Raw genomic sequence first — 27,459 nt, 5'->3', positions numbered from 1 at the left:
GGAAACTTTAGAATTGGCTTTGCTTTTTCTGTGCCTGTATGGATCTATCAGTAAAATTCTACTCTTGGTAAAATTATGTCCCAGGACATAATTTGGGATGGTTGAGAGGACCATTTATTTATCGACAGTTCGAAGTTACAATGGCCTTAGTAAAAGTGACTTATAACCCATTCTCAAAATTATCACCAGTGCTGCTATCTGTGATGGCAATTTGGACATTAGATAACCAGCTTTTTTTTTTTTTTAATTTGATTTATATGCTGCCCTTCTCTGGAGACTCAGGGCGGTTTACAATGCGTTAAGCAATAGCCTTCATACTTTTGTATATTTATACAAAGTCAGCTTATTGCCCCCACAAACTGAGTCCTCAATTTACCTACCTTAGAAAGGATGGAAGGCTGAGTCAACCTTGAGCCTGGTGAGATTCGAACTTACAGTAATTGCAGACAGCTGGTGTTAATCACAATGCTGTCAGTCTGCTGAGCCACCAGGCCCAGTATTTACAATGATTCTTGTGGTCACATGATCGTCATTTGTGACCTTCCCAGCCAACCTCTGACAAGCAAAGTCAAGTGGGAAAGCCAAATTTGCTTAACAAACATGGTTAAAATGGTTGTGCAATTGGGTTTGGTCATGTGACGAATGTAGAGGAAGGAATGGTGAACCTGGGGGTGGAATTAAAAGAGGAACCAGCCAAGAATCTCTACATAGCCACAAGCAGACGAGGTCCATTCACCCTCGAATTCCATTGACACTTATCTAATTCCTTATCTAACCAGCAAAATTTGGGGGTGGGGGGTGGGAACGAAAATACATCAAGGAAGCCCTCAGAACATGTGGCTATCCCAAGTGGCCCTTCATCAAATCTCAAAAAAGACCCTACAGGAGCTCCTCCATAACAGATAACAAAAAGAACAATTAACGAAGCAACACTGTCATTCCGTACGTTGCAGGCATATCGGAAAAGCTCAGGAGGATCGTCAATCAACATAACATACGTGCACACTTCAAACCCAAGAATACACTACGGCAGAAGCTTGTCTGCCCCAAGGATAAAACACCCAGATACAAAGTGTTGTGGCCCGCCAGCGGCCTGCATGGATTGTTGCTGATCCTGACGAGGAGGAGGCTGGTGTGGTGTCGCAGCAGCAGCCTGTGCAGCCGGCGCTCGAGTCGGACAGCGAGGAGGCTGAAGAAGATGTGGTGCCAGAGGCAGGGATTCAGCCAGGGCCTTCAGAACCTCCAGAGGTTCCTTTAAGTGCAGAGGATGAAGTGGAGGAGCCTCTTCTCAATGCACCAGCACGCAGAGCTGCCAAAAGGCAGGAGTGGTTACTCAGGAGGAGGTCTCCTCGAGAGTAAGGCTTGGGGCTAATTGGCCACTCCCTTAGCCTATTTAAGTTTGCACGCAGCTTGTAAAAAGCTGCAGGAAACAACGTTCGATCGTTCGCTGATCATTGAGTTTGGATTTTCTTTGCAAACTTTGCTTCTGGGCTTTCTGCCAACTCTAGTAAGACTCTATCTTATCTGTGGAATTTCTGGCAGGTTGTTAAGAGCGTTTTATTAACAGCCTGCATTTGCAAAAGACTGTGTTTTGAAGTAAATGGAGTTTGTTCGAAGTTTGTGTGTGCGGCATTCTTTGGGATCCGTAGCTGGGTAGAACACAAACTGAGCAATGTGGTATATGCAGTACAAAGCAGTGAGCCATGTGCAGATCTGTATATTGGGGAAACAAAACAACCACTTCATATACACATGGCACAACAGAGCTGAAGAAGCTTCTTGGATGAGAAGTGAAACGTCTTCAAAGAAAAACCAGGAAGTCCAGTTGCCTCTTGAAAAAGCACCTTTGGGACAACCAGGACCTGGATGTCTGAGAAGATATCTCCGTAGATATCTAACTCCTAGCAAGTTCTAGTTGAGAATATCCCTGTGCATAGAATGAGTAGCAATAAATCAGTTTAATTGGACCTTCGGATTTATTTTATTTATTTATTTATTTGTTTGTTTATTTTCATCAAGCATGTATTTTATGACAGATACAAGTGTAAACATAATTATAAATACATGAAAAGGATACGAATAAAAGAAAACATTAGGACAGGGACGGTAGGCACGCTGGTGCCTTACAGACCTCTTAGGAATGGGGTGAGGTCTATAGTAGACAGTCTAAGGTTAAAGTTTTGGGGATTTGGGGAAGAAACCACCTGACAGTGACCTGTTTAACAACTGCATTGCTTAGCAACGGGAATTCTGGTCCCAACTGCAGTTATAAGACGAGGGCTACCTTTAGTACATGCATTTCTTGAATGAATTATCCATTGTCCATTTATTACAGCTGGTATTATGATGCTTGGATGACCATGACATGGCCAGGTTCTCTCCTCCGTAGTTAAGGATTGATCGTATCTTAATAGCATTGGCAAGAAAATGGAGCTTGTTCAATTAATTTTCTTAGGGCTTAGAGTGAAATTGTCAATCCCTGCATTCAAAGCTGCACTTAGTTCTATCTACAGCTGAGCAACATCCAAAAGATAGTATTTATTTTTCTCTGCATGCTGTTCGAGTTCACGCAAATAGACTTCAGAATATTTATCAAAACTTCAATATTTCTCTTTAGCTCCATCTTGGCTCTGACAGTTCCATTTATTTTTTCGTCGCTTGATTCATCCATTGCAATCAGAAGAGGTTGGTTCATTATAGAGCACTTCAAATAGTCCTCGGGAAGATTGTTGCTTCTTATGCAATAATGCGAACATTTCTTGATACATCAATTGCTTCGATAAGGAAAATTCTCCCTTCCTGCTAACTCAAAGCGCATATAATGAAATCAGTGTGGATATTACTCTGCCATCATTTCTTTATCATAACTTCTGAGTTATTTGCACTTTTCTCATTCATTTTTCGGGTACCTTTTGTGGGAAGTCCCCCTATAGAAGAATGAAATGTTTTGAGGAATATTTTAAAAAGGCAGAATAGTATATTTCCCTAAATGAGAAATGGAGAAACATGTTTTTTTAGAGGCAGGAAGCAGACTCACTGTTTCTTAATAGCCCCCCCCCCCCACTCCCCGCAGATATTTTGTGCCCATTAAGAAAGACTGGGCCAGCCTATCTACAAAACAAAAGACCTTCAGCTTCCGGGTGATGGGATTATAAGAAGAACAGGACATGATCCTTCAGGACATAACAGGATTAACCCACTACCATTTAGCAGAAGACACAGAGCTCACTACATTGCACAATCTCCTAAGGGTATTTCAGTCAGTGCACCACGCCCAGAGCAGTCCAACTTCACCTGGGAGCTCAGATAAACTATAAACCAGAGGCTGACCAAACCGTGTTTCCCTGAAAATAAGACCCTGTCTTATATTTTTTTTGAACCCTGAAATAAGCACTTGGCCTTATTGCCATGCGCTCAAAAGCTCGATTGGACTTATTATCAGGGGATGCCTTATTTTGGGGGAAACAGGGTAGTTAAACAAACTGTAAATTTGCGTGATTTGCGTATTGAATCTCTATGTCTTCCCCTTGTATTCTTGTAGAGAATATTTGGGGATAAAATGAAATCTAAGCTGTGCATCAACTTTGAGGTGGCAAGCAGGAACTAGGGATGTCAGTGGCCTTCTTCTTGTTCTTGTTCTTGTTCTTGTTCTTGTTCTTGTTCTTCTTCTTCTTCTTGTTCTTGTTCTTCTTCTTCTTCTTCTTCTTCTTCTTCTTCTTCTTCTTCTTCTTCTTCTTCTTCTTCTTCTTCTCCTTCTCCTTCTCCTTCTCCTTCTCCCCCTCCCCCTCCCCCTCCCCTTCTTCTTCTTCTTCTTCTTCTTCTTCTTCTTCTTCTTCTTCTTCTTCTTCTTCTTCTTCTTCTTCTTCTTCTTCTTCTTCTTCTTCTTCTTCTTCTTCTTCTTCTTCTTTTTCTTCTTCTCCTCCTCCTCCTCCTCCTCCTCCTCCTCCTCCTCCTCCTCCTCCTCCTCCTCCTCCTCCTCCTTCTGCTGCTGCCATATCCATCATCAGACATTGGTGATCAAGTTGGCGATCCTGCTTTTATCAACAGCCGCACGAAAAAGTGCTGCTGAGTTTTGTCCAAACCGGTCCCTTAAATTTTGAAGCCATGATGTTCTTCTTCTGCCTGGACCTCGTTTACCTTCAACTTTTCCCTGGAGGATTAAGTGAAGTATGCCGTATTTTTCAATGAGAATATATCTGCTGAAAAAAACCTCTGCATTGACGACAGGAAAGGCATCCGGCCAGTAAATACTCAGCTCCATTCAGTTGCCGAGACTCCACCCCACAAGGGATTATGGAGTCATTAAAAGAAGACAATGATTGATGGTTGATTCTTTGTAATTCTTGGCTGGGGATACTCTGGGTTATAAAGTCAGCTCCTCATTCCTGTCCTATGATCTAAGCTTATAATTTTAATCAGGTACTGAATCCACCTTCATTTTAGTCTTCTGCCCTTCCCTCCTATTTCTATAGTGTTTTATTTGCTAATGGATTTTCAGAAGGATGATCTTCTGCAGATAATATTTTAATATAAATTCACATTTAACTTTACATTTCTGAAGTGCCACTAGCAGGGAAAAAAATCCCAAATTACCCACTCTTGCTTGAAAATATTATTAAACAGGAGCTGCACGTTTTTTCCACGTTTCCCATTCAGGGATAGTCTGGGAGAAAAAGATACAGAAGATGTAAGGGCAGGTAGTCCTTAACTTACAATAGTTCATTTAGTGACCATTCGAAGTTACAAATAGGACTGAAAAAAGTGGCCTATGACCGGTTTTCACACAACCAACGCAGCATCCCGATGGTCACATGATCAAAATTTCAGCGCTTGGTAATTGACTCATATTTATGACAGTTGCAGTGTCCCAGGGTCATGTGATCACCTTTTGAGACCTTCAGACAGGCAAGGTCAATGGGGAAGCCAGAGTCACTTAACAAACGTGTTATGAACTTAATAACTGCAGTGATTCACTTAACAATTCAGACAAGAAAAATCGTAAAATGGGGCAAAACCAGAGATGGGCTGCTGCCGGTTTGTGAACTGGTAATTAAGATTCCATGCAGTTTGGCGAACCGGCTGGCCCCGCTCCCACTCATTTTTCAGCCTATTTTCCTGGCCGTTTTCCGGCCATTTTCTGGGCCATTTTTGGGGCTTGTTTTTCTGGCCAGTTTTCAGGCAGTTTTCCAAAAACAGCCCGAAAAACAGCCTGAAAACAGCCTAAGAAATGGCCCGAAAATGGCCAAAAACGGCCCAAAAAAGGGCCTGAAAATGGCCCAAAAAACAGCCTGAAAATGGCCAGAAAAATGGCCAGAAAACAGGCCAAAAAATAGGTGGGGGTGGGGCCAGCCAGTGGTGGGTTTAGCCCAACCGGCTGAATCCTACCTCTGGCTTTGAGGTGAGTGGCCGGGAGGCGGGGCTGGGTGTGATGAGTGACGTCATCCACCCAGTCACATGACCAAACGGCCACGCCTAGCCAGCCAGAGAACCGGTTGTTAAGTTATTCAAGCTCTACCACTGGGCAAAACTCACTTACCAACTGTTTTGCTTAGCCACAGAAGTTTTGGGTTCAGTTATGGTTGTAAGTCGAGGACTACCTGTAGTTGTCAAATTTGGATTGTCCAAGTCTTGTTGAAAGTTATAAAACTATCCCATCACATAAAGTATTAGTACGTACCGCTTTATAAAGCCCTGGTTAGATCACATCTGGAATACTGCATCCAGTTTTGGTCACCATATTACAAAAATGATGTTGAGACTTTGAAAAAAAGTGCAAAGAAGAGCAACTAAGACGATTAAAGGCTCGGAGACAAATACATATGAAGTATGTTTGCAGGAATTGGTTATGGCTAATTTAGAGAAAACGAAGGACTAGAGGTGACATAATAGCAGAATTCCAGTATTTGAGGGGCTGTCACAAAGAGGAGAGGATCAACTTATTTTCCAAAGCACCAGAAGGCAAGAAAAGAAACAATGGATGGAAACTAATCAAGGAGAGAAGCAACCTGGAACTAAGAAGAAACTTCCTAACAGTGAGAACAATTAACTTCAGAAGTTGTGGGTGCTTCATCACTGGAGGCTTTTAAGAAGAGACTGGACAGCCATCTGTCTGAAATGGTATAGGACTGTGATGGCAAACCTATGGCACATGTGCCACAGGTGGCACACATAGCCATATCAGTGGGCACGCAAGTTCAGCTCTGGCACGCCGGCCAGCTGATTTTCAGGCCTTCTGGGCCCACCAGCAGTAGGGAAACAGGCTATTACCTGCCTCCAGAGGATCTCGGGAGGTGGTGGGGAAGGCCCATTTTTCTCTCTCTCCAGCCTCCAAAGCCTTTCTAGGAGTCTGGGGAGGGCGAAAATGGCCTTCCCCACCCCCACGGAGGCCCTCCAGAGGCCAGAAATGGCCCATTTGCAGCCTCTGGAGGGCCTCCGGGGGGTGGTGGAGGCCGTTTTTGCCCTCCCCAGACTCCTAGAAAGGCTCTGGAGGCTGGATACGGCAAAAAATGGGCCTACTGTGCCATCACGTGCCAGGAGTGGGGGGGGAGGGGGGGTCACACACACACGCATGGGGAGCAGAGCGCAAAGAATTATGGGTGTGGGCACGCGCACACGTGACACCACCACGCTCCTGGTACGCGATGGCAAAAAGGTTAGCCATCACTGGTATAGGGTCTCTTCTTGAGGACGGGGGTTGGACTAGAAGATCTCCAAGGTCCCTTCCAGCTCTATTCTGATCGATTGAAGATGAAAGAGGTTAATTTTCTATCAAAAACAGATATTACGGAATGCTGTTAGATCTTCCAGTTTCCCTGTTATCAGCTTGTTAAAATTCTGAGCCTGTTAAGGCAGATCTCGTATAACGTTCGCCGTGCTTGCAGAAGGTACTATATTTAAAGATAAAGGGAGAAAAATGGCACATTTGGGTCACCTTCAAGGAAGAATACATAGCCAAGAAAACTTATTTTTAGGGGTATTTTTGTTAAGTGCTTAACTACCGTGTTTCCCCCAAAATAAGCCCCTGTCTTCTATTTTTTTGAACCCCGAAATAAGCGCTTGTCCTTATTTTCGGGGAGGTCTTATTATTTTGGGGCGTGTGGAGCAAGATGGGGCTTCTCTTGCCATCTTACCTGATTTCCAGCTCTGCGTTTAAATATTTTTGGGGGAGGCTTATTTTAGCGCATTATCAAGGGATGTCTTATTTTGGGGGAAACAGGGTAAAGGCAAGCACTTTAAACAAAAAATACCCAAATATATATTGGTATGAACAGTATGTGTTGGAGTGGAATGGAAGCTGTGATCTGAATTATACCGCATTATCCAGGATAAATAAACATATTACCAAGTACAAACAGGGCAAACCCCACTCCCTACTAAGCACTGATTGTGTTACCTAGTTTGGAAATAAAACGTCTGCAAGAAAACAACCAAACTCAGAGAGCACCAGCGACAGAGGTGGTATTCAGCCGGTTCGGGCGAACCGCTAGTAGCGATCTGTGGGTAGGCCCGCCCACCACCCACCGCCCTGGCACTATGCTCTCCTATTTAGCCATGTTTTCAAGCCGTGCACATGTGTGGAAGCTGTGCGTGTGAGCAAAGCGCTTGCGCGGAAGGCTGTGCACATGCGTGGAGGTGGTGCGTGTGAGCGCTTGCGTGCTTCATGCTCACATTTTCAATGCTGGGCGAACCGGTAGTTAAATTATGTGAATCCCACCTCTGACCAGGGACCCTACATAAACATATATTTCATGCTTCAGTTGTCATATGTTCTAGTCCCCTCCTATGTCTGATGTATGTTTTAGCTAAATTCGAATTTTGCCTCAATGTATGGCATTTATGTAATGGTGCGAATGACGTTCATTAACATAAATGATGTAAATTTGGACAGAATGAGAGTTTGGGCATAACAGATGCCCAGAACAGGCTGTTAAATCAATAATAACACTGTACATTTTGAAACAGAAACATTAATTGCAGACATAGATGTAATTTCATGTTTATTTGCCCGTTCCCTTGTTCTAATCCTTATAATCCTCTTCCCCATCTTCCATTTAAGTTATTACATCACTTATACTATTTTCTCCATTAGAAAGAAATACTCTAAGCAATCACATCAATAAAATATCTAATGGTATCTCATATGAAAATCCTAATATGAAGTCTTTTATTCATTTTTTAAAAATGGAGACTACCACAAATACCAAATCTTCTTTGTAACAGTACCTTGTCAGAGTACAGGTAGTCCTTGGTTTACAACCACAATTTGGGAGGCCCAAATTTATGTCGTTTGTTAAATGAGTTTCATCCCGTTTAAACAATCTTTCTGACCAGAGTTACCAAATGAATCACTGCAATTGTTCAGTAATTCTGGCTTCCCCATTGACTTTGCTTGTAAGAAGGTCTCCTGAAGGCCAGACAGGGAATAAGGGATGGAAACTGAGCAAGGAGAGATTCAACCTAGAAATAAGGAGAAATTTTCTGACAGTGAGAACAATCAACCCGTGGAACAGCTACAGCTTGCTTTCAGAAGTTGTGGAAGCTTCATCACTGGAGGCTTTCAAGAAGAGACTGGACAGCCATCTGACAGAAATGGTGTAGGGTCTCCTGCTTGGGGTTGGACTAGATGACCTACAAGGCAGGGGTGGGTTCTAAATTTTTTTACTACCGGTTCTGTGGGCATGGCTTATTTTGTGGGTGTGGCTTGGTGGGGGGTAATGTAATTGGGTGAGCATGGCCAACTTTTTTTTTTAACTTTTAAAAGCATTTTTTTCTACAACCTTAAGAGGTTGCAGAAAAAAATGCTTTTAAAAGCCTCTGATGATCAGGCAACTCAGCTGGGATCGCCAGAGGCTTTTAAAGGCATTTTGTTTCCTACAACCTCTTCGGCTGAAGAGGTTGTAGAAAAAATGCTTTTAAAAACCTCTGACCATCCCAGCTGTCCTGCACGATCATCAGAGGCTTTTTTTTTTTTTTTTAACTTTTAAAAGCATTTTTTCGGCCGAAGAGGTTGTAGAAAAAAATGCTCTTAAAAGTAAAAAAAAAAGAGCCTCTGATGAGGTGGGCGGGGTAAGCGAGCGGCGACCGGGCCAGGGACCGATTCGGGGGCGTGGCCAGCCAATGTTATTACCACTTCTCCAAACTACTACAAATTTTTACTACCGGTTCTTGCGAACCGGTGCGAACCAGGAGCAACCCACCATTGCTACAAGGTCCCTTCCAATTCTGTTAATCTGAATCTATCTGTGTCTGGTTTGTGTCATTGATGGATTGATTGGATGAGTTTCATCGAGACAGTTAATTTGTACTACTTTGGTTTGAAATTCTTGCCGTACAATACTCTAGTCCTCAAGGTATCTCCCACAGGCCCCGTTTAGCTTTCTAGGAATCATCTGAGGTCACCCTCTGTAACGTAATAAGCTATAAATCATAGTTAATCACAGTAGCTGGGTTCATGCTTCCCACTAAGCCAAAATCAAAGCACCTTATTAGCAAAACGTGCGAATCCATTCCATAGCTGCTTTTGTTTTGTGTGGGCATTTTATAAATTTGTGCCAATGAAATGTCTGTCAGAGCAATGTCAAAACAAATATTTGAAGCCCCCAACTACCAAAATACCACGCAGAAGCAAAGGAAACCATCCTTCACAGAGTTAACCCTGTCAAACCCAGATCAGAAAATGATTCAATTCAATTGCTGCTTGTCGTTCTGGTTGATCGAGAGACACTGAGGGACAAATGCAAATAAGTAAGGTTCTACATTTAGGCAAGAAAAACAAAATGTACAGGTACAGTATATGTGGTACCTTACTCAATAGTAATAACTGTGAGAGGGATCTTGGAGTCCTAGTGGACAACCATTTAAATATGAGCCAGCCGTATGCAGCAGCTGCCAAAAAAGCCAACACAGTTCTAAGCTGCATAAACAGAGGGATAGAATCAAGATCACGTGAAGTGTTAATACCACTTTATAAGGCCTTGGTAAGGCCACACTTGGAATACTGCATCCAGTTTTGGCCACCACGAAATAAAAAAGACGTGGAGACTCTAGAAAGAGTGCAGAGAAGAGCAACAAAGATGATTAGGGGACTGGAGGCTAAAACATATGAAGAACAGTTGCAGGAACTGGGTATGTCTTGTTTAATGAAAAGAAGGACTAGGGGAGACATGATAGCAGTCTTCCAATATCTTAGGAGTTGCCAAAAGCACCTGAGGGCAGGACAAGAAGCAACGTGTGGAAACTAATCAAGGAGAGAAGCAACTTAGAACTAAGGAAAATTTCCTGACAGTTAGAACAATTATTCAGTGGAACAATTTGCCTTCAGAAGTTGTAAATCCTCCAACACTGGAAGTTTTTAAGAAGATGTTGGATAATCATTTGTCTGAAGTGGTTTGGGTTTCCTGCCTAAGCAGGGGGTTGGACTAGAAGATCTCCAAGGTCCCTTCCAACTCTGTTATTCTATTCTATTCTATTCTATTCTATTCTATTCTATTCTATTCTATTCTATTCTATTCTATTCTATTCTATTCTATTCTATTCTATTCTATTCTATTCTAAATGTTCAAGTTTTATCACATTCTGAATGAAAAGCTCCACTTGATGTACCCTTCGTACCTTCCCAATTCAAAGACTATGTGCTCATGCTAAATTTCAATTTAGTAGAACAAAGATCCTCTATCCACTAACCATACCAGGGGTGAAATGCTCCCAGTTTGGACCGGATGGCCCGATTTGGTAGCAATGGCGGTGGGTGGTTTGGAGAACCGGTAGCAAAAATCCCTGCCACCCCCCTCCCCACCATGCCCAGCTGAGCCACATGATCTTCAGAGGCTTTTTTTTTTTTTACTTTTAAAAGCATTTTTTCTACAACTTCTTCCAATGAAAAAATGCTTTTAAAAGTAAAAAAAAAAGCCTCTGATGGTCACGCGGCTCAGCTGGGATCATCAGAGGCTTTTCAAAGCATTTTTTTCTGCAACCTCTTGGCCGAAGAAATGGTAAAAAAAATGCTTTGAAAAGTCTCTGACGATCTCAGCTGAGTTGCCTGATCGGCAGAGAGGTATTTTTTAAAGAGCCTCTCTGATGATCCCAACTGAGTTGCCTGATCGGCAGAGGCTTTTCAAAGCGTGGGGAATCCTGGAAGGGGCGGGGCGGGGCAGGGCCAGCCAGCAATGTAACAGCCGGTTCGCTTGAACCGGCCCAAACAGGTTGAATACAACCACTGATTAGAACTCCCGGCCTCCCAGCTTCTAGCCTTGTGCCTTAACCACGACGCCAAATTGCTTCTCTGTGCAGGAGGTACAGCAGGCAAAACGTTAACTGAGATAATCTGACAAATATTCTTTATTGTTTTTCTTGCCGTAGGCAGGCATCCATTAAAAATGTGCATATATTTTAATAGATGAACGTATTTGCACAGATCTCCAGTAAACATTTTGATCCTTAGCAACACATTATAAAATAGACCTTTCTAGAATGCAGTCTATCGTGCTGTTTTCCGTTGTCATCACAAATCTGTGAATGAACCTATTCGCTTGATAATCAGATGTTCTGAGAACTGGGAAATACTGTATTTTTTTATTAAATTAGCTGCTTTGATTATAGCGATCATTAAACCCTTTGAAATAGCTACAGGCGAACGAACAAAATGCATAATCACATGTGTCTTCATTGCTAATTTAACAAATGTACATCAAAAAGAGACACACATACCCCTTTATATATCTTGTAAAGATTCACTTTACAACCATGTTACTACTTTAACAACTGCAGTGATTCACTTAACGACTAACAGTGAGAACAATTAATCGGTGGAACAGTTTGCCTCCAGAGTTGGTGAATTCTCCAACACTGGAGGATTTTAAGAAAAGATTGCACAGCCATTTGTCCGAAATTGTATAGGGTTTCCTGCTTGAGCAGGGGGTTAGACTAGAAGACCTCCAAGGTTCCTTCCAACGAGGGGTGAAATGATACCGACTCGGACCGGTTTGCCCAAACCGGTAATAATAAATGCTACCGGTTCGGGCGAACCGGTATTTCCGATGATCAGCTGTGCTGCACGATTTATATTCGCTAGAAAGCAGGATTTCCTGCTTTCTAGTAAATCTAAATCACACGGCACAGTTATTCCCCCTGTCACTGTTCTACTTACCTTAGAAAAGGCTTCTTAATCCTTCTTTTTCAGCACTGTGCAGTAGCGCCTGTGGTGTGCATGCACACAAAGTGCACATTTGGTACTCACTGCGCATGCGCGCATGCAGTGAACCAGTAGCAAAGCGAATTGGTAGCAGACTTCAGAGCATTTCACCCCTGCTTCCAACTCTATTATTTTGTATTTTGGACAGTAGTGAGTTTCAATTTCTTTCACTACCGGTTTGCTCGTGGATGCGCGCATGTGGGCGCATGCATGCAACACTTCTGTGTATGCGCAAAGACATCCGGGAGGATGGGTGGAGCCTCCCGCTGCCACCGCTACGAGTTTGCCCGATCCGGGGTGAATCAGTAGCAACCCACCACTGATTCTGTATCTATATCTCCATATCCATATCCAGTGCTGCCTTCTGGACCAAGAGACATGCTGAACATTTATTCTAGCCAATCCAATATTTATTACATCTCATGTTATTTAAATAAGAAATGTTACTTTAATTGTGGGTTTATTGCTTTAAACTACCCTGAGCAGCCATCAGGGGATTGGGTAGTGGTATACATCTAAAATTAATAACTATGCATTCTCTAAAGTGGCCTCTTTTGACCAAATGTGTGGGCTTTAATTCTGAGAATTCTGAGAATTCCCCTGCCAACAGGGCCATCGCTGAGAACTCTGGACGCTGGAGTCCACCCATATGGAAGCTGACCAATCATAAACAGATTTATTCCAATTTGTCTGACGTTTGGTCCGACGGTTTCTTTTCCCACACATTTGCAATATTGCTGATTACTACACTACGTTGTAATAAAAAGTGTCCAGGGGCCTGCTCCATTTATGCTTCTATATCAGGGGTGTCAAACTCAAGGCCTGTCGGGTGCTTAGATCTGGCCTGCAGGACCACCCTGAAAACAGCAAAAGACCAACCCGCGGTGCCTCTGCCAGCAAAAACGGAGCTCGGGAAGGCCACATGGGAGCTCTCTTTTCACTGGCAGAGGGTTGCAGGAGACCGTCACAGCCGAAAACAGAGCTCACAAGGGCCACACATGGCTCTCCCGAGCTCCGTTTTCACTGGCAGAGGGTTGTAGGAGGCAGTCGCAGCTGAAAATGGAGCTTGGGAGCCCGTTGTTGCTGACAGAGCGCTCGGGTCACAACAGGCGCCCTCGACACGGGTGATGTCAAGCTTTCACTTAGCCACAGAAATTTTGAGCTCAATTGAGGTCATAAGTTGAGGACTGCCTGTACCATCTTAGGAACTGAGGACAGCAACTTCCCTGCTACTCATGCTAGATCCACCTCTAGGTTTACTTACCCGTGTTTCCCCGAAAATAAGACCCTGTCTTATATATATATATTTTGCCACCAAAAAAGGCACCAGCAGTGGTGGTATTCAGCTGGCTCTATCCGGTTCGCCTGAACTGGTAGCGGCGGCAGCAGGAAGCTCCGCCGACCCGCCTGGATGTCATCACGTCCCGTTTTTGACGCTCTGCGCACACATTCACTTTTGGGAAGCGGTAGCGAAGGTAAGTGAGTACCACCCCTGGGCACCAGGTCTTATTTTCGGGGGATAGTGTCATCCATTGATTCACCTCACTTGCACACGTCACCCCCCAGCCTGCTTTTCTCTGTCAATGGCCTTCAGGAACTTCTTCTGCAGCCGTCAAGGCCTGCAAGGCTTTCCTGAAGGCCTCTGCAGCCGATATGGAGCTCTGTTATTGGCTGCAGAGGCCTTCAGCCTTGCCGGCCTTGCTGGCTGCAGAAGAAATGGGCCAGCAAGGCAGGTGTTGGGGTATGCAAGACTCGGCTGCAACTGTCCGAAGATAAATAGTAGGGCAGCTCCACCACCCCCAGAGGTGGTGTTCAGCAGTTTCTGACCAGTTCTGGAGAACCGGTAGCGGAAATTTTGAGTAGTTCAGAGAACCGGTAAATACCACCTCTGACTGGCCGCGCCCCCATCTATTCTCTGCCTCCCAAGTCCCAGCTGATCGGGAGGAATGGGGATTTTGCAGTAACCTTCCCCTGGAGTGGGGTGGGAATGGAGATTTTACAGTATCCTTCCCTGCCACGCGCACCAAGCCATGCCACGGCCACCAAGCCACACCCACAGAACCATTAGTAAAATTGTTTGAATCCCACCACTGCCACCCCGCCATCCCCACCCTAGGTTAATTTTTAACCCGGATTGGGCGGGGGTCCTAATTAGGGTTTATAGAATAGAATAGAATAGAATTTTTATTGGCCAAGTGTGATTGGACACAGAAGGAATTTGTCTTGGTGCATGCACTCTCGGTGTACATAAAAGAAAAGATACGTTCATCAAGAATCATAAGGTACAACACTTAATGATAGTCATAGGTTACAAATAAGCAATCAGGAAACAATATCAATATAAATCGTAAGGATACCAGCAACAAGGTTACAGTCATACAGTCATAAGTGGGAGGAGATGGGTGATAGGTACGATGAGAAGATTAATAGTAGTGCAGACTTAGTAAATAGTTTGACAGTGTTGAGGGAATTATTTGTTTAGCAGAGTGATGGCGTTTCGGGAAAATTATTTTTTCGGGGAGGTCTTATATTGGGAGCACATGTAAAAATCAAGCTAGGATTTACTTTTGGGGTAGGTTGTATTTTCAGGGAAACATAGTAGTTATAAAACTTACATCAGATTCATCGTCAGATGTGATGCCCAGAAAGCCATATTACTATTAGCTCAACATATTATTTTTTTTAAAAAATAGTCATATTCAGACCTTGTGTAACAAAGCAAAAATATATTCAGACAGCCATCCGTTGCTTAGACGTCAGCAAAGAATTGAACAAGGTTTTTCTGTGAAGTGCAGGAAGAGCATAAGAGGGTTAAAACCTTGACCGATTCAAAACGTGGGCAGGTTCTGGATTCAGAATAACCTGTTCCCCTTTTTCTGGTAGGTTTTGAAAATATATTGTCAGCCCCTCCGGATGTTTTATGAGCTGTAAAAGACATAACGCTCTGAATTACCATCTGCAAATGGCATTATCAGGCTGAACATTTGTAATTCTTTTATCGCAAGCGTCAAGAGGAAGTACATTTTGCCTGCTTTATTCACGTATGTCATAATATCAGTTGGAACTTGAGAAAAGGGTGATAATTTCTTCAAATGATTATGGAGATGGACACTTCGTGATTCAAGAGAGAGAAAAAAAGTGGAAGTGGGAGAAGGCCAGTGGTGGGATTCAGCCAGTTCGGGCATGTCTGGGCGAACCAGTAGTTAAATTGCTGGCTGGCCTGGCCCCTTCCTGCCCTGCCCATTTTAGGAGTCCCCACGCGGCCCATTTTCACTCCCAGGTAAGTTCAGGGGGGCCTTCTAGGCCCAACCCCGCCCTTCACGGCCCATTTCTGCTCCAAGGAGGCTTCAGGGAGGCATCCTAGGCCCAAAATGGGGTGCACGGGTTGTGTGTGGTATGCCTCCCCCACGGCCCGTTTTTGCTCCCAAGAGGGTGCAGGAGGCCAAGTGCTACCTGTCACACCCCCTGGCCACACCCACCATGACCATGCCCACCCAGCTGGCAGAGAACCAGTTGTTAAATTCTTTGAATCCCACCAGTGGAGAAGGCCACTTAAGAGGCTTTAGTCTTTTGGGATCAACATTTTAAGGTCTAATTTGTGTTCGGCAAAGGAAGGCAAGCAGGTGCCCACAGGCACATACATACGTTTTTTATTATTTTATTTTTTTTATTTCAAATTTATATACCGCACCTTCTCTCGAGGGACTCAGGGCAGTGTACAGCCAGATAAAAACATACAATACAAACATTAAAAGACAATTAAAAAGATATATATTAATTTGGCCCCAATTTAAGATAACAAACCAATTAAAAAATTAAAAATGTGTTAAAAAATATGTTAAGCCAGCCCGGCTTGCTGAAAAAAGAAAGTTTTAAGGGCACGGCGGAAGGCACCGAGGTCTTGGATTCTCCTTATCTCTGTGGGCAGCTGATTCCAGAGGGTAGGTGCCCCCACAGAGATGACCCCTGAGTTCCATTAATGCTTTACCAGATACTTGGTATGAATGTCACTGTCCTTTAAACTCAATCTCTAGTAAGGCCAGACCTGGAATACAGCATCCAGTTTTGGTCACCATATTACAAAAAAAGATGGCGAGACTTTGGAAAAAGTGCAAAGAAGAGCAACTAAGGGGATTAAAAAGGCCTGGAGACGAAAACAGATGAAGAATGGTTGCAGGATTTGGGTAGGGTTTGTCTAGAGAAAAGAAGGACTAAGGGTGACATGATAGCAGTATTCCAGTATTTAAGGGGCTGCCACAAAGAAGAGGGGGGGAGGGGTTGGGTCAATTTATTTTCCAAAGGATCAGAAGGCAAGACAAGAAGCCATGGATGGAAACTGATCAAGGAGAGAAGCAACCTGGAATTAAGGAGAAACTTCCTAACATTGAGAACAATTAACCAGTGGGGTGGTCTTGGCCTGTGTGAGCCATATCTGGACTGCGGGCTACGTGTTTGAACCCCTGATATAGACTCTTCTGCTTGAGCAAGGGGTTGGACTAGAAGACCTCCAAGGTCCCTTCCAGTGCTATTCTGATTAAACTATAAAACAATCCAAGAGGAAGCAGGCTATTTTTAAAATTTATCTATCCCTCTATCTTTCCATCCATCCTTCCATCCATCCATCCAATGACATTCTCTCTGTGTCAGCTATCTATCTATCTATCTATCTATCTATCTATCTATCTATCTATCTATCTATCTATCTATCTATCTATCTATCTATCTACCTACCTACCTACCTACCTACCTACCTACCTACCTACCTACCTATCTATCTATCTATATATCTATTTTTAGCTATCTACCAGTATCATCAGCCTGCCTGCCTGTCTCCTATCTGCTTACCTACCTACACCTACCTACCTACCTAGCCATCTATCTAGCTATCATCTATCGATCTATCATCTATCATGTCTCTCCGTCCGTCCATCCATCCATCCATCCATCCATCCATCCATCCATCCATCCATTTATTCTATCTATCTATCTATCTATCTATCTATCTATCTATCTATCTATCTATCTATCTATCTATTTGTCTATTTTTAGTTATCTACCAGTATCACCAGCCTGCCTGCCTCCTGCTGCTTACCTACCTACCTAGCCATCTATCTAGCTATCATTTATCATGTCCGTCCATCCATCCATCCATCCATCCATCCATCCATCCATCCATCCATCCATCCATCCATCCATCCTATCATCTATCTATCTATCTATCTATCTATCTATCTATCTATCTATCTATCTATCTATCTATCTATCTATCTATCTATCTATCATCTATCTCTTTCCCTCCCTCCATGCATCCATCCATCCCCCCTCTCTTCCCATCCATCATCTATCTATCTATCTATCTATCTATCTATCTATCTATCTATCTATCTATCTATCTATCTATCTATCATCTATCTATCTATCTATCTATCTATCTATCTATCTATCTATCTATCTAATCATCTCTCTCTCTCTCCCTCCCTCCATGCATCCATCCATCTCCCCTCTCTCTTCCCATCCATCATCCATCCTCTATCCTCTATCAGCTATCTATCTATCTATCTATCTATCTATCTATCTATCTATCTATCTATCTATCTATCTATCTATCTATCTATCTATCTATCTATCTATCTATCTACCTACCTACCTACCTACCTACCTACCCACCCACCCACCCACCCACCCACCTACCTACCTACCTACCTACCTACCTATCTGCCTGCTGCACAATCTCTTCTCATGGAAATCTATATTTTGGTGAAGATCCTCTAATGAAGACTTGTTCTGGAAACCCTGGGGCAGCTGATAGGATCTTTTGTGCAATGACACAAAAGTGTCCTTTGGAAAGTTTCTCAAATTTCACCATTCCTATGTTCTCAAGGCTAATGTTTTAAAATGTTTTCCCCTTATATTTTTGGTTGCATTTCACTTTCATTGGGTTTACCGCAGTTCCCACTTTTGCTGGTGGCCAATGGGATCACATAAACAGCTCTTGTGCCATGGGTTAATTCCTCCCTTCGCTGTGCCTGTGATTAAATTCCATATTTCATTTATTGGATGCTGGAACCATGCGCTGTTCACTAGCCTATGATTCAGTAATTAAAAAGCATGAGGAACTTGATAATTCCGATTAGAAAGCTATCTGAGAACACAGCTATAGTACAGTATGTGATCAGCAGCTGAAAATGTATTTTAGCAGTGACTCGATATGAAATGGAGACTGTTAAAATAACGTTTAAGTTTCATGGTTACATGAAGGAAGAGAAGGATCACCACTCTCTCACCCAGAGAATGATCTAAACACCAGGGGTGAAATCCAGCAGGTTCTGACAGGTTCTGGCAGTAGAAATTTTGGGCTCAATTGTGATCATAAATCAAGGACTACCTGTAAAAAAAAAAAAAAATCAGCATCAACACCAAAGCAGAGATTTACTTGACATAAAGGTAAAGATAAAGGTATCTCCTCGCACATATGTGCTAGTCGTTCCCGACTCTAGGGGGCGGTGCTCATCTCCGTTTCAAAGCCGAAGAGCCAGCGCTGTCCGAAGACGTCTCCGTGGTCATGTGGCCGGCATGACTCAATGCCAAAGGCGCACGGAACGCTGTGACCTTCCCACCAAAGGTGGTCCCTATTTTTCTATTTGCATTTTTTACGTGCTTTCGAACTGCTATGTTGGCAGAAGCTGGAACAAGTAACGGGAGCTCACCCTGTTACTTGACATAGTTACTAGAAAATATAACATATTTCTCATATTGAATTGAATCAAATCGAATCATGTTGAGACATACCCTTGGAGGTCGTTCAATTCTGTTCCTCTACATGTTTCATCCACTTTGTTTTGTGACTGTTGAATTATATTGATTTCCTATTTTTTAGTGCACATATATTCTTTTAGTTTACATATTCGTGTTTAATTTGTTTCATTCTCTGTCTGACTGCAGGCCTTATGGCCGCCATAAAAATTTGTTTTGATTTAATATGCTGGTTTACTACTCAAAAGCCCATCCAATGCATTTTCAAAACAAGGACAACTGCTTTCTAAGGATGGTTGTTACACCACAGGCGTTGTAGTAAATGGAATTATTCCCAGGAAATGCCATATTGTGGTTGTTTATGGCACTGTGTTGAATAAACAGTTTGCATTATGTATCCTTGCAAGATGGGTATTGGTTGAAAGAGGGGAAAGAAATATTCTCCAGAACAAGCAAAGGATGGAAACTAATCCAGGAGAGAAGCAACCTAGAACTGAGGAGAAATTTCCTGACAATGAGAACAATTAACCAATGGAACAACTTGACACCAAAAGTTGTGGGTGCTACAACACTGGAGGAGAAATTGGACAACCATTTGTCTGAAATGGAATAGGGTCGTGATGGCGAATCTATGGTACCTGTGGCATGCGGAGCTAAATCGGTGGGCACGCGATTTGCCCTAGCTTAGCTCAGCTCCAGCACGCATGCATGCACTGGCCAGCTGATTTTCGGGCCTTCCGGTCCCACCGGAAGTCGGGAAATGTGTCATTTCCGGCCTCCGGGGGGGGGAGGCCATTTTTGCCCTCCCCAGGCTCCTAAAAAGCCTCTGGAGCCTGGAGAGGGTGAAAAATGGGCCTTCCAGTCCCACTGGAAGTCAGGAAATGGGCCATTTCCGGTCTCCAGAGGGCCTCCGGGGGACGGGGACGGGGGTGGGAAGGCCGTTTTCACCCTCCCCAGGCTCCAAGAAAGCCTCTGGAGCCTGGGGAGGGCAAAAAACGGGCCTACTTGGCCCACCATGCCATCATGTGCCAAAAGCAGGGGGGGAACGCGGGGCTGGGGTCACGTGCACTTGTGTGGGAGGGCAGGGCACATTGAATTATGGATGGGGGCACGCGCGCCCACGACCCCCCCATTCCCCTTGCTTTTGGCACGTGACGGCATCACTGGTATAGGGCAGGGGTGAAATCAAGCAGATTCTGACAGGTTCTGGAGAACCGGTAGTGGAAATTTTGAGCAGTTCAGAGAACCGGCAGAAGAAATTTTGAGTAGTTTGGAGAACCGGCAAATACCGCCTCTAGCTGGCCCCAGAGTGGGGTGGGAATGGGGATTTTGCAATATCTTTCCCCCAGGAGTGGGGAGGGAATGGGGATTTTGCAGTATCCTTCCCTTGCCACGCCCACCAAGCCACACCCACAGAACCGGTAGTAAAAAAAATTGGATTTCTCCACTGGTATAGGGTCTCCTGCTTGATCAGGGGGTTGGAGTAGAAGATCCTTCCAACTCTGGTATTCTGTTGTTCTGTTATGAGTTTCGGATTAACATGGAATATTGTTTTTAGGAAAAGCGAATCTGGTTGTTGGGCAGACTGTTTGCTGAATACGCTTTCTTCTTTTCTAGATGGCAGTTTCAGACGGGTCTGACAGATCAGAGGTACGTGAACATCAGGAGAAGGGGAAATCAGTTCACGATCGCTGCTCCACAGAGGATGTTGCAAAGGTAAGCGGTTGGGGAATTTTTTTTTAATTTTTATGTATTTATGGTAGCAAGGTATGCCGCTTCTTTTCTTGCTCCTGGGTGTCTGACAAGAAACGAAAAGCAGGAAGAAGAAACCCCCTCCATTCCCCACTCCCCACCCCAAAAATAGAATCCTAGTCATCAATGCATCATGGGCCAAAGGTCAACATAGATTATTCTTTTAATTCTATTATACTTTTAATCAATATGAAGCAGCAATTAACCAACCCACCTACGTAACAAGGATGACCTAACACCCCAGCTCAAATGTCTGAGGCAATTTATAATTTCTTTTCTTTGAGGATACCAGGTTTCTTTTTTGCTGTGTTGTATCGTGGGTTATTTCTCCACTGGCAATTCGTAGCATCTTTTCGAGTCATGCAACTGTTTTCGTGATGATTTTGCTGTAACTCCTCTCCTCTCCTCTCCTTTCCCCTCCCCCTCCCCCTCCCCCTCCCTCTTCCTCCCCCTCCCCTTCCTCCTTCCTCTCCTCTCCTTTCTTCCCCCCTTTCCCCCTCCTCTCCTTTCATCTTCTCCTCCCTTCCTTTCCCTTCCCCTTTCCTCTTCCCTCTCCTCTCCTCTCCTCCCCTCCCATCTCCTCTTCTTCCTTCTCCCTTCCCCTTCCCCCTCCTGTCATCCTCTCCTCCTTTCCCCTCTCCTCTCCTCTTCTTCCTTCTCCTCCCTTCCCCTTCCCCTTTCCCTCTCCCCCCTCTCCTCTTCTCCTCCTTTCCCCTCCTCTCCTCTTCTTTCTTCTCCTCCCTTCCCCTTTCCCCCTCCCCTCCCCTCCTCCCTTCCCCTCCTCTCCTCTTCTTTCTTCTCCTCCCTTCCCCTTCCCCCTCCCCTCCCCTCCTCCCCTCCCCTCCTCTCCTCTTCTTTCTTCTCCTCCCTTTCCCTTCTCCTTCCTCCTCCTCCCCTCCCCTCCTCTTCTTACTTCTCCTCCCTTCCCTTTCCCCCTTCCCCCTCCTCTCCTCTCCTCCCCTCCCCTCCCCTCCTCTTCTTTCTTCTCCTCCCTTCCCCTTCCCTTTCCCCCTCCTCCCCTCCCCTCCTCTTCTTACTTCTCCTCCCTTCCCTTTCCCCCTTCCCCCTCCTCTCCTCTCCTCCCCTCCCCTCCCCTCCTCTTCTTACTTCTCCTCCCTTCCCTTTCCCCCTTCCCCTCCCCTCCCCTCCTCCCCTCCCCTCCTCTCCTCTTCTTTCTTCTCCTCCCTTCCCCTTCTCCTTCCCCCTCCTCCCCTCCCCTCCTCTTCTTACTTCTCCTCCCTTCCCTTTCCCCCTTCCCCCTCCTCTCCTCTCCTCCCCTCCTCTCCTCTTCTTCCTTCTCCTCCCTTCCCCTTTCCCCCTTCCCCCCTCCTGTCCTGTCCTGTCCTGTCCTGCCCTCCCCTCTGCTCCCCTCCTCTTTTTCCTTCTCCTCCCTTCCCCTTTCCCCCTTCCCCCTCTCCTCTCACAGTTTTCTTGGAGGTGAACACAGGATAAGATCCTGAATTGCTTGTACGCATAAATAAGCAGCGCTTTTCTCAAGGCAAAACTAATATATGGGCAGCATCATTTTGCAGTTGCTTTTCACTTTAGAACTCTGTTTGGCTCTATTAGCAAATACTGGTCAGTTTCCCGATAAGTGGACAGGAAGACAGAATGCTCAGGGAGACAAAATTACTTTTATATTGACATAGTAATGATCATTATAGTGGTGTACATCTCAGCAGTGAAGGTGAATGGACATACAGGTTAATAACACTATTTCTTATTGTCATAGTTCTTCTTCTGTAATAAAGACTAGTTTTCTAGCCAGGGTGAAGTTAAAAAGTAAAGATTTCCATTAATGTAACATGGTATTTTTACAGGTTTAGAGTTTGGCTAAAAACAAAAAACAAAACAAAAACTCAATTCTTTCTTAAATGCTGTAAATAAGTTTTGACTTTCTGATTTTTTTCTTCCTCTTCTTGACTCCTTTCAGAATTTTTTTTTTTTTTTTAAAAAAAAGATGGATATTTTAATATCCATAAAAGGAATAGTAAAGTCAAAAGGGAAGAAAATAGATGCCGGTGGGTTGAAATGATCGAGGATCATCTCAAGGTCATCTATGATCTTTGCTTCAAAATTAACACTACGGAAAATGCAAGTTATTCGTGTCCAGAATATTATTGCATGATAAAATCTCTAGCAACACTTCAACATTAGTTACAACAACATTAGCCTACTTCAGCTATTCCAGAAATGGTTAGAGTTGGTTAGTGTCAGGATAAGAGGCCACCAGAAAATCCATGGTTGCAGTGGTGGAATTCAATTTTTTTTACTATGGGTTCTGTGGGCATGGCTTGGTGGGCGTGGCAGGGGAAGGATACTGCAAAATCCCCATTCCCTCCCCATTCCTGGGGGAAGGATATTGCAAAATCTCCATTCCCTCCCCACTCCTGGGGGAAGGATATTGCAAAATCTCCATTCCCACCCCATTCCTGGGGGAAGGATACTGCAAAATCCCCATTCCCTCCCCACTCCTGGGGGAAGGATATTGCAAAATCTCCATTCCCACCCCACTCTGGGGCCAGCCAGAGGTGGTATTTGCCAGTTCTCCAAACTACTCAAAATTTCTGCTACCAGTTCTCCAGAACCTGCTGAATAGTACCCCTGCATGGTTGTTGGACTAGGTTGGGAAATGAAAAAAAAAAAATAGATGAAACAATGACAAACAGATGTCATTGCTAAGAAATACCCGGACATTGAATTGCTATTATTTGAAAAATGTTTGTGATTATCCATCAGTTATCACACAACGAATTAATACAGTACAGGGACTACAGGGAGGGGCGTGATGACTCAGCAGTTAAAAGATGCAGAACTTGTCATCTAGAAAATGGAAGGTCTGTGTGTTTGAGACCCGAGCACTGTGTGACAGGGTGAGTTCCCATTACTTGCCTCAACTCCTGCCAGCCTAGCCGTTCGAAAGCATGCAAATGTGAATAGATAAATAGGTACCACTTCGGTGGGAAGGTAACAGCGTTCCGTGTAGTCATGCTGACCATGGAAACATCTTCGGACAATGCTGTTTCCTTTGGTTAGGAAACGGAGATGAGCACTGGCCCCTAGAATCAGAGACACCTGGACAGGAGAAATGTTTACCTTTGTGTAATTATCCACCACTTATCACCCAATGAATGAATACAGTGTGAGCAGATAATACTTCTACTTTTAATGAAAAGAAGGACTGGGGGGAGGTGGAGGCATGATAGCAGTGTTCCAATATCTTAGCGACGGCCACAAAGAGGAGGGAGTCAAGCTATTCTCCAAAGCACCTGAGGGCAGGACAAGAAACAATGGGTGGAAACTAATCAAAGAGAGAAGCAACCTAGAACTAAGGAGAAATTTCCTGACAAGTAAAAACAATTAATCAGTGGAACATCTTGCCTCCAGAAGTTGTGAATGCTCCAACACTGGAAGTTTTTAAGAAGATGTTGGATAACCACTTGTCTGAAGTGGTGTAGGGTTTCCTGCCTAAGCCGAGGGTTGGACTAGAAGACCTCCAAGGTCCCTTCAAACTCTGTTATTCTATTCTATTCTATTCTATTCTATTCTATTCTATTCTATTCTATTCTATTCTTATTTCTTATTCTATTCTATTCCTATTTCCTCTTCTCTTCTCTTCTCTTCTCTTCTCTTCTCTTCTCTTCTCTTCTCTTCTCTTCTCTTCTCTTCTCTTCTCTTCTATTCCTACTTCTTATTCTATTCTATTCTATTCTATTCTATTCTATTCTATTCTTATTTCTTATTCTATTCTATTCCTATTTCCTCTTCTCTTCTCTTCCCTTCTCTTCTCTTCTCTTCTCTTCTCTTCTCTTCTCTTCTCTTCTCTTCTCTTCTCTTCTCTTCTCTTCTCTTCTCTTCTATTCCTACTTCTTATTCTCTTCTCTTCTCTTCTCTTCTCTTCTCTTCTCTTCTCTTCTCTTCTCTTCTCTTCTCTTCTCTTCTCTTCTCTTCTATTCTATTCTATTCTATTCCTATTTCCTATCCTATCCTATCCTATCCTATCCTATCCTATCCTATCCTATCCTATCCTATCCTATCCTATCCTATCCTTAAAAACTTCTGGGCCAATACAATTAGCTTAAAGGCAGCACAGAGAGGGCTGGTTATTCCTTTAAAAAGCATACACATAATAGCACAGTTTGAATAATGCTGTCAGCTCCCTTTGACTAGAAGGGCAGAGGAAAATTCAAGTGGAATTAGTGGAAGGTAACTTTGCTTCAGTGCCGAGAACCGCTTTGGAAAAGACCAGGCCTTGCAAAGTATTATTTTGGGGAAATCGCTTTGCGATTTCATTTTCCCCTCCCTGCTTGCAGGAATGGGTACTCCATGCATCATTTATCTGCTTCTGGTTTCTATTATGCTAAGAGGGCACAGAATAATGAAAGAAAAGCAGTTGTGTCCTTATAGGTCACAACAATGGTAGGTATCAAATACAAGGCAGGAGCGCCTTAATCATAGGTGGGCCTCAAAAATTATAGCAAGGGGTTCTTTGCCCGGTTGCTGGGTGGGCGTGGCCATGGTGGGCGTGGCCTAGTCAGCTTCCTGCACCACAGCGGGGGGGGGGAGTTTTCCTCAAGCCTCCGAGAGGGCGAAAACGGCCTCCCCAGGCTTCGGAGCAGGGGTGGGTTCTAAATTTTTTTACTACCGGTTCTGTGGGCGTGGCTTATTTTGTGGGTGTGTCTTGGAGGTCATGTGACTAGGTGGGCGTGGCTAGCTGGTCAGAGTCATTTCTGGAAGGTCCTCGCACTTACGACCCGACTCATTTGTTTGCTTTTAACACTGATCAGCTGTAGGGCGGCCCTTTGAAGCCCCGCGGCAAGAGTTTAAACAGTTTTTTTCCCTCTAGTCATCAGCTGGGACTCAGGAGGCTGCAATAGATTGGGGGTGGGACCAAATAAAAGGTAAGAATAACGTGGGGGGGTGGGAGGGCGGGGGGGGAGAACCGGTTCGGTGACGTCTTATCGTCATCGCTACCGGCTCGGCCGAATTGGACCGAACCGGGAGGAACCCACCACTGCTCCGGAGGCCCTCTGGAGGCTAGAATCCGGCCTGTTTCCAGCCTTCCCGAACTTCCAGTAGGCCTGTTTTTTTGCCCTCCCCGAGTCTCCACGCACGCCCTGCACTTACCTGCATCCAAAACGGGCTGCGTAGGGACTCCTGGAAGGGTTGGGGCAGGGTGGGTGGGGCCAGCCAGGAGTGGGATTGGGAGGTTCTCCGAACTGCACAGAATCTTAGCTAGAGGTTCTCCCGAACCCTTGCGAACCCCCAGCAGCTCACCTGTGGCCTTAATCATATTGCTAACTGTTGGTCCGCTTAGAAAGGCAACACCCCCGATCGTATTGAATCGGATAGCAAACTCCTCATATTAGTAACCTATGTACTATAAAAAGAAAGATGTTAAGGATTTTTTTGTGAGGTATTTGCATCATTTTGATGGCAGATGCCGGATCGTTGTTCTGAGCAAAGCTGCACCCGGGAACAGTTCAGATAGGAAAGAGGCCTTGGACAGCACAGATGTTGCTCGGCTGGATAAAACAGGCATTTGGCAAACAACATGTATTCCTTTCTAAAAAGCAGATGTTGTGTGAGAAAAGCTGGGCACTGTTTTCTCGGTGGAAATGGTCTGTCTCCAAAGCTCCAATTAAGAAAACAATAGCTATGGTGGCAAAGAGAAATGTTCGATTGTCAGCTGCTGGGGTGGATGGATTCTGTCTTTGTGCTCCTGGGAAACTGAGCGTCCAAGCCAAGTCCAAAAATGCCAGGGAATTCTTGAAGCTCCGCTTTCAGACAAATCAGCCGTCAATAAACATATAGAGGTAAACCACATTTACACACCATTCGAAAGAGACAATAAAAGCTAAGAAACAAAAAAACCAGAGTGTATCCATTCCAGTAACCAACACCTAGAGAAGCGAGGATTAACACCAGACAAACAATTAAGCAGAAAACAATACTTCACCAAGGAATGTCCAAAGGGAAAAAACCACACTTCCATCAACAATGGCAGGACAAGTATATCAATAAAGAGGAAATCTCACATTCATTCACACTGATGATGTTCCCTAGTTGGGTAATGAAATGTCTACAAGGAAACCACTAAGCTCAGAGAGCATCAAGGGCTCCATTTATTCCTTATGTATTTATTTTTTGTTAGATTTCTATTCAATTTTCCCTCCAGAAACAAACTGGAGGGAAAACCAAACCAAAACAGTGTATATACCACCTCCTCATCTGTTTCCCCCCTCCCCATTACAGTCCTGTAGCAATTGATGCAAAGTCACCCAGGAAATTTCCACGAATGCAAGTGAGTCCAACTGATCAGATCAACATCCATGAAATATGCTGGCAGTCCTTGACTTACGACCACGATTGAGCCCAAAATTTATGTTGCTAAGCGGGACAGTGGTTCAGTGAATTTTGCCCTATTTTACGATCTTTCTTGCTGCAGTTGTTAAGTGAATCACATGAGTGAATAGGTTGTTAAGTGAATCTGGCTTTCCCATTGACTCTACTTGTCAGAAGGTCGTAAATCACATGATCCCGGGACCCTGCGACTGTCATAATGATGAACCAGTTTCCAAGAAGCCGAATTCTGATTACATTACCGTGGGGATGCTGCAACGGTCGTATGTGTGAAAAACGGTCATAAGTCACTTTTTTCAGCGCCGCTCTAACTTTGAAACGTCATTAAATGACTGTCTATGGAGATTCTCGGTCATCCAGGTCATGGTTGTCCCAAAGGTGCTTTTCCCAAAGGCAACTGG

The 27,459-nt window shown here is 44.2% G+C and overlaps 1 protein-coding gene across 15 annotated transcripts in view; it reads left to right on the top strand.

The window, feature by feature from the left end:
- DLG2 (discs large MAGUK scaffold protein 2) overlaps window positions 1-27,459 on the top strand; it is a 1,136,581-nt gene that overhangs the window by 138,780 nt on the left and 970,342 nt on the right. For all 15 annotated transcript variants that reach the window (XM_087895794.1, XM_087895787.1, XM_087895810.1 and 12 more), the window contains one exon: window positions 20,561-20,659. In XM_087895794.1, the coding sequence (XP_087751920.1) occupies window positions 20,561-20,659 (99 nt within the window). The remainder of the gene's footprint in view (window positions 1-20,560; window positions 20,660-27,459) is intronic.

Source organism: Pantherophis guttatus, chromosome 5, assembly GCF_059756535.1.
Source record: "Pantherophis guttatus breed Tessera chromosome 5, ASM5975653v1, whole genome shotgun sequence".
In the NCBI taxonomy this organism is placed as follows: Eukaryota; Metazoa; Chordata; class Lepidosauria; order Squamata; family Colubridae; genus Pantherophis; species Pantherophis guttatus.
Note: the sequence above shows the minus strand (reverse complement) of the source record. Positions and strands in the feature narration are given on the sequence as shown.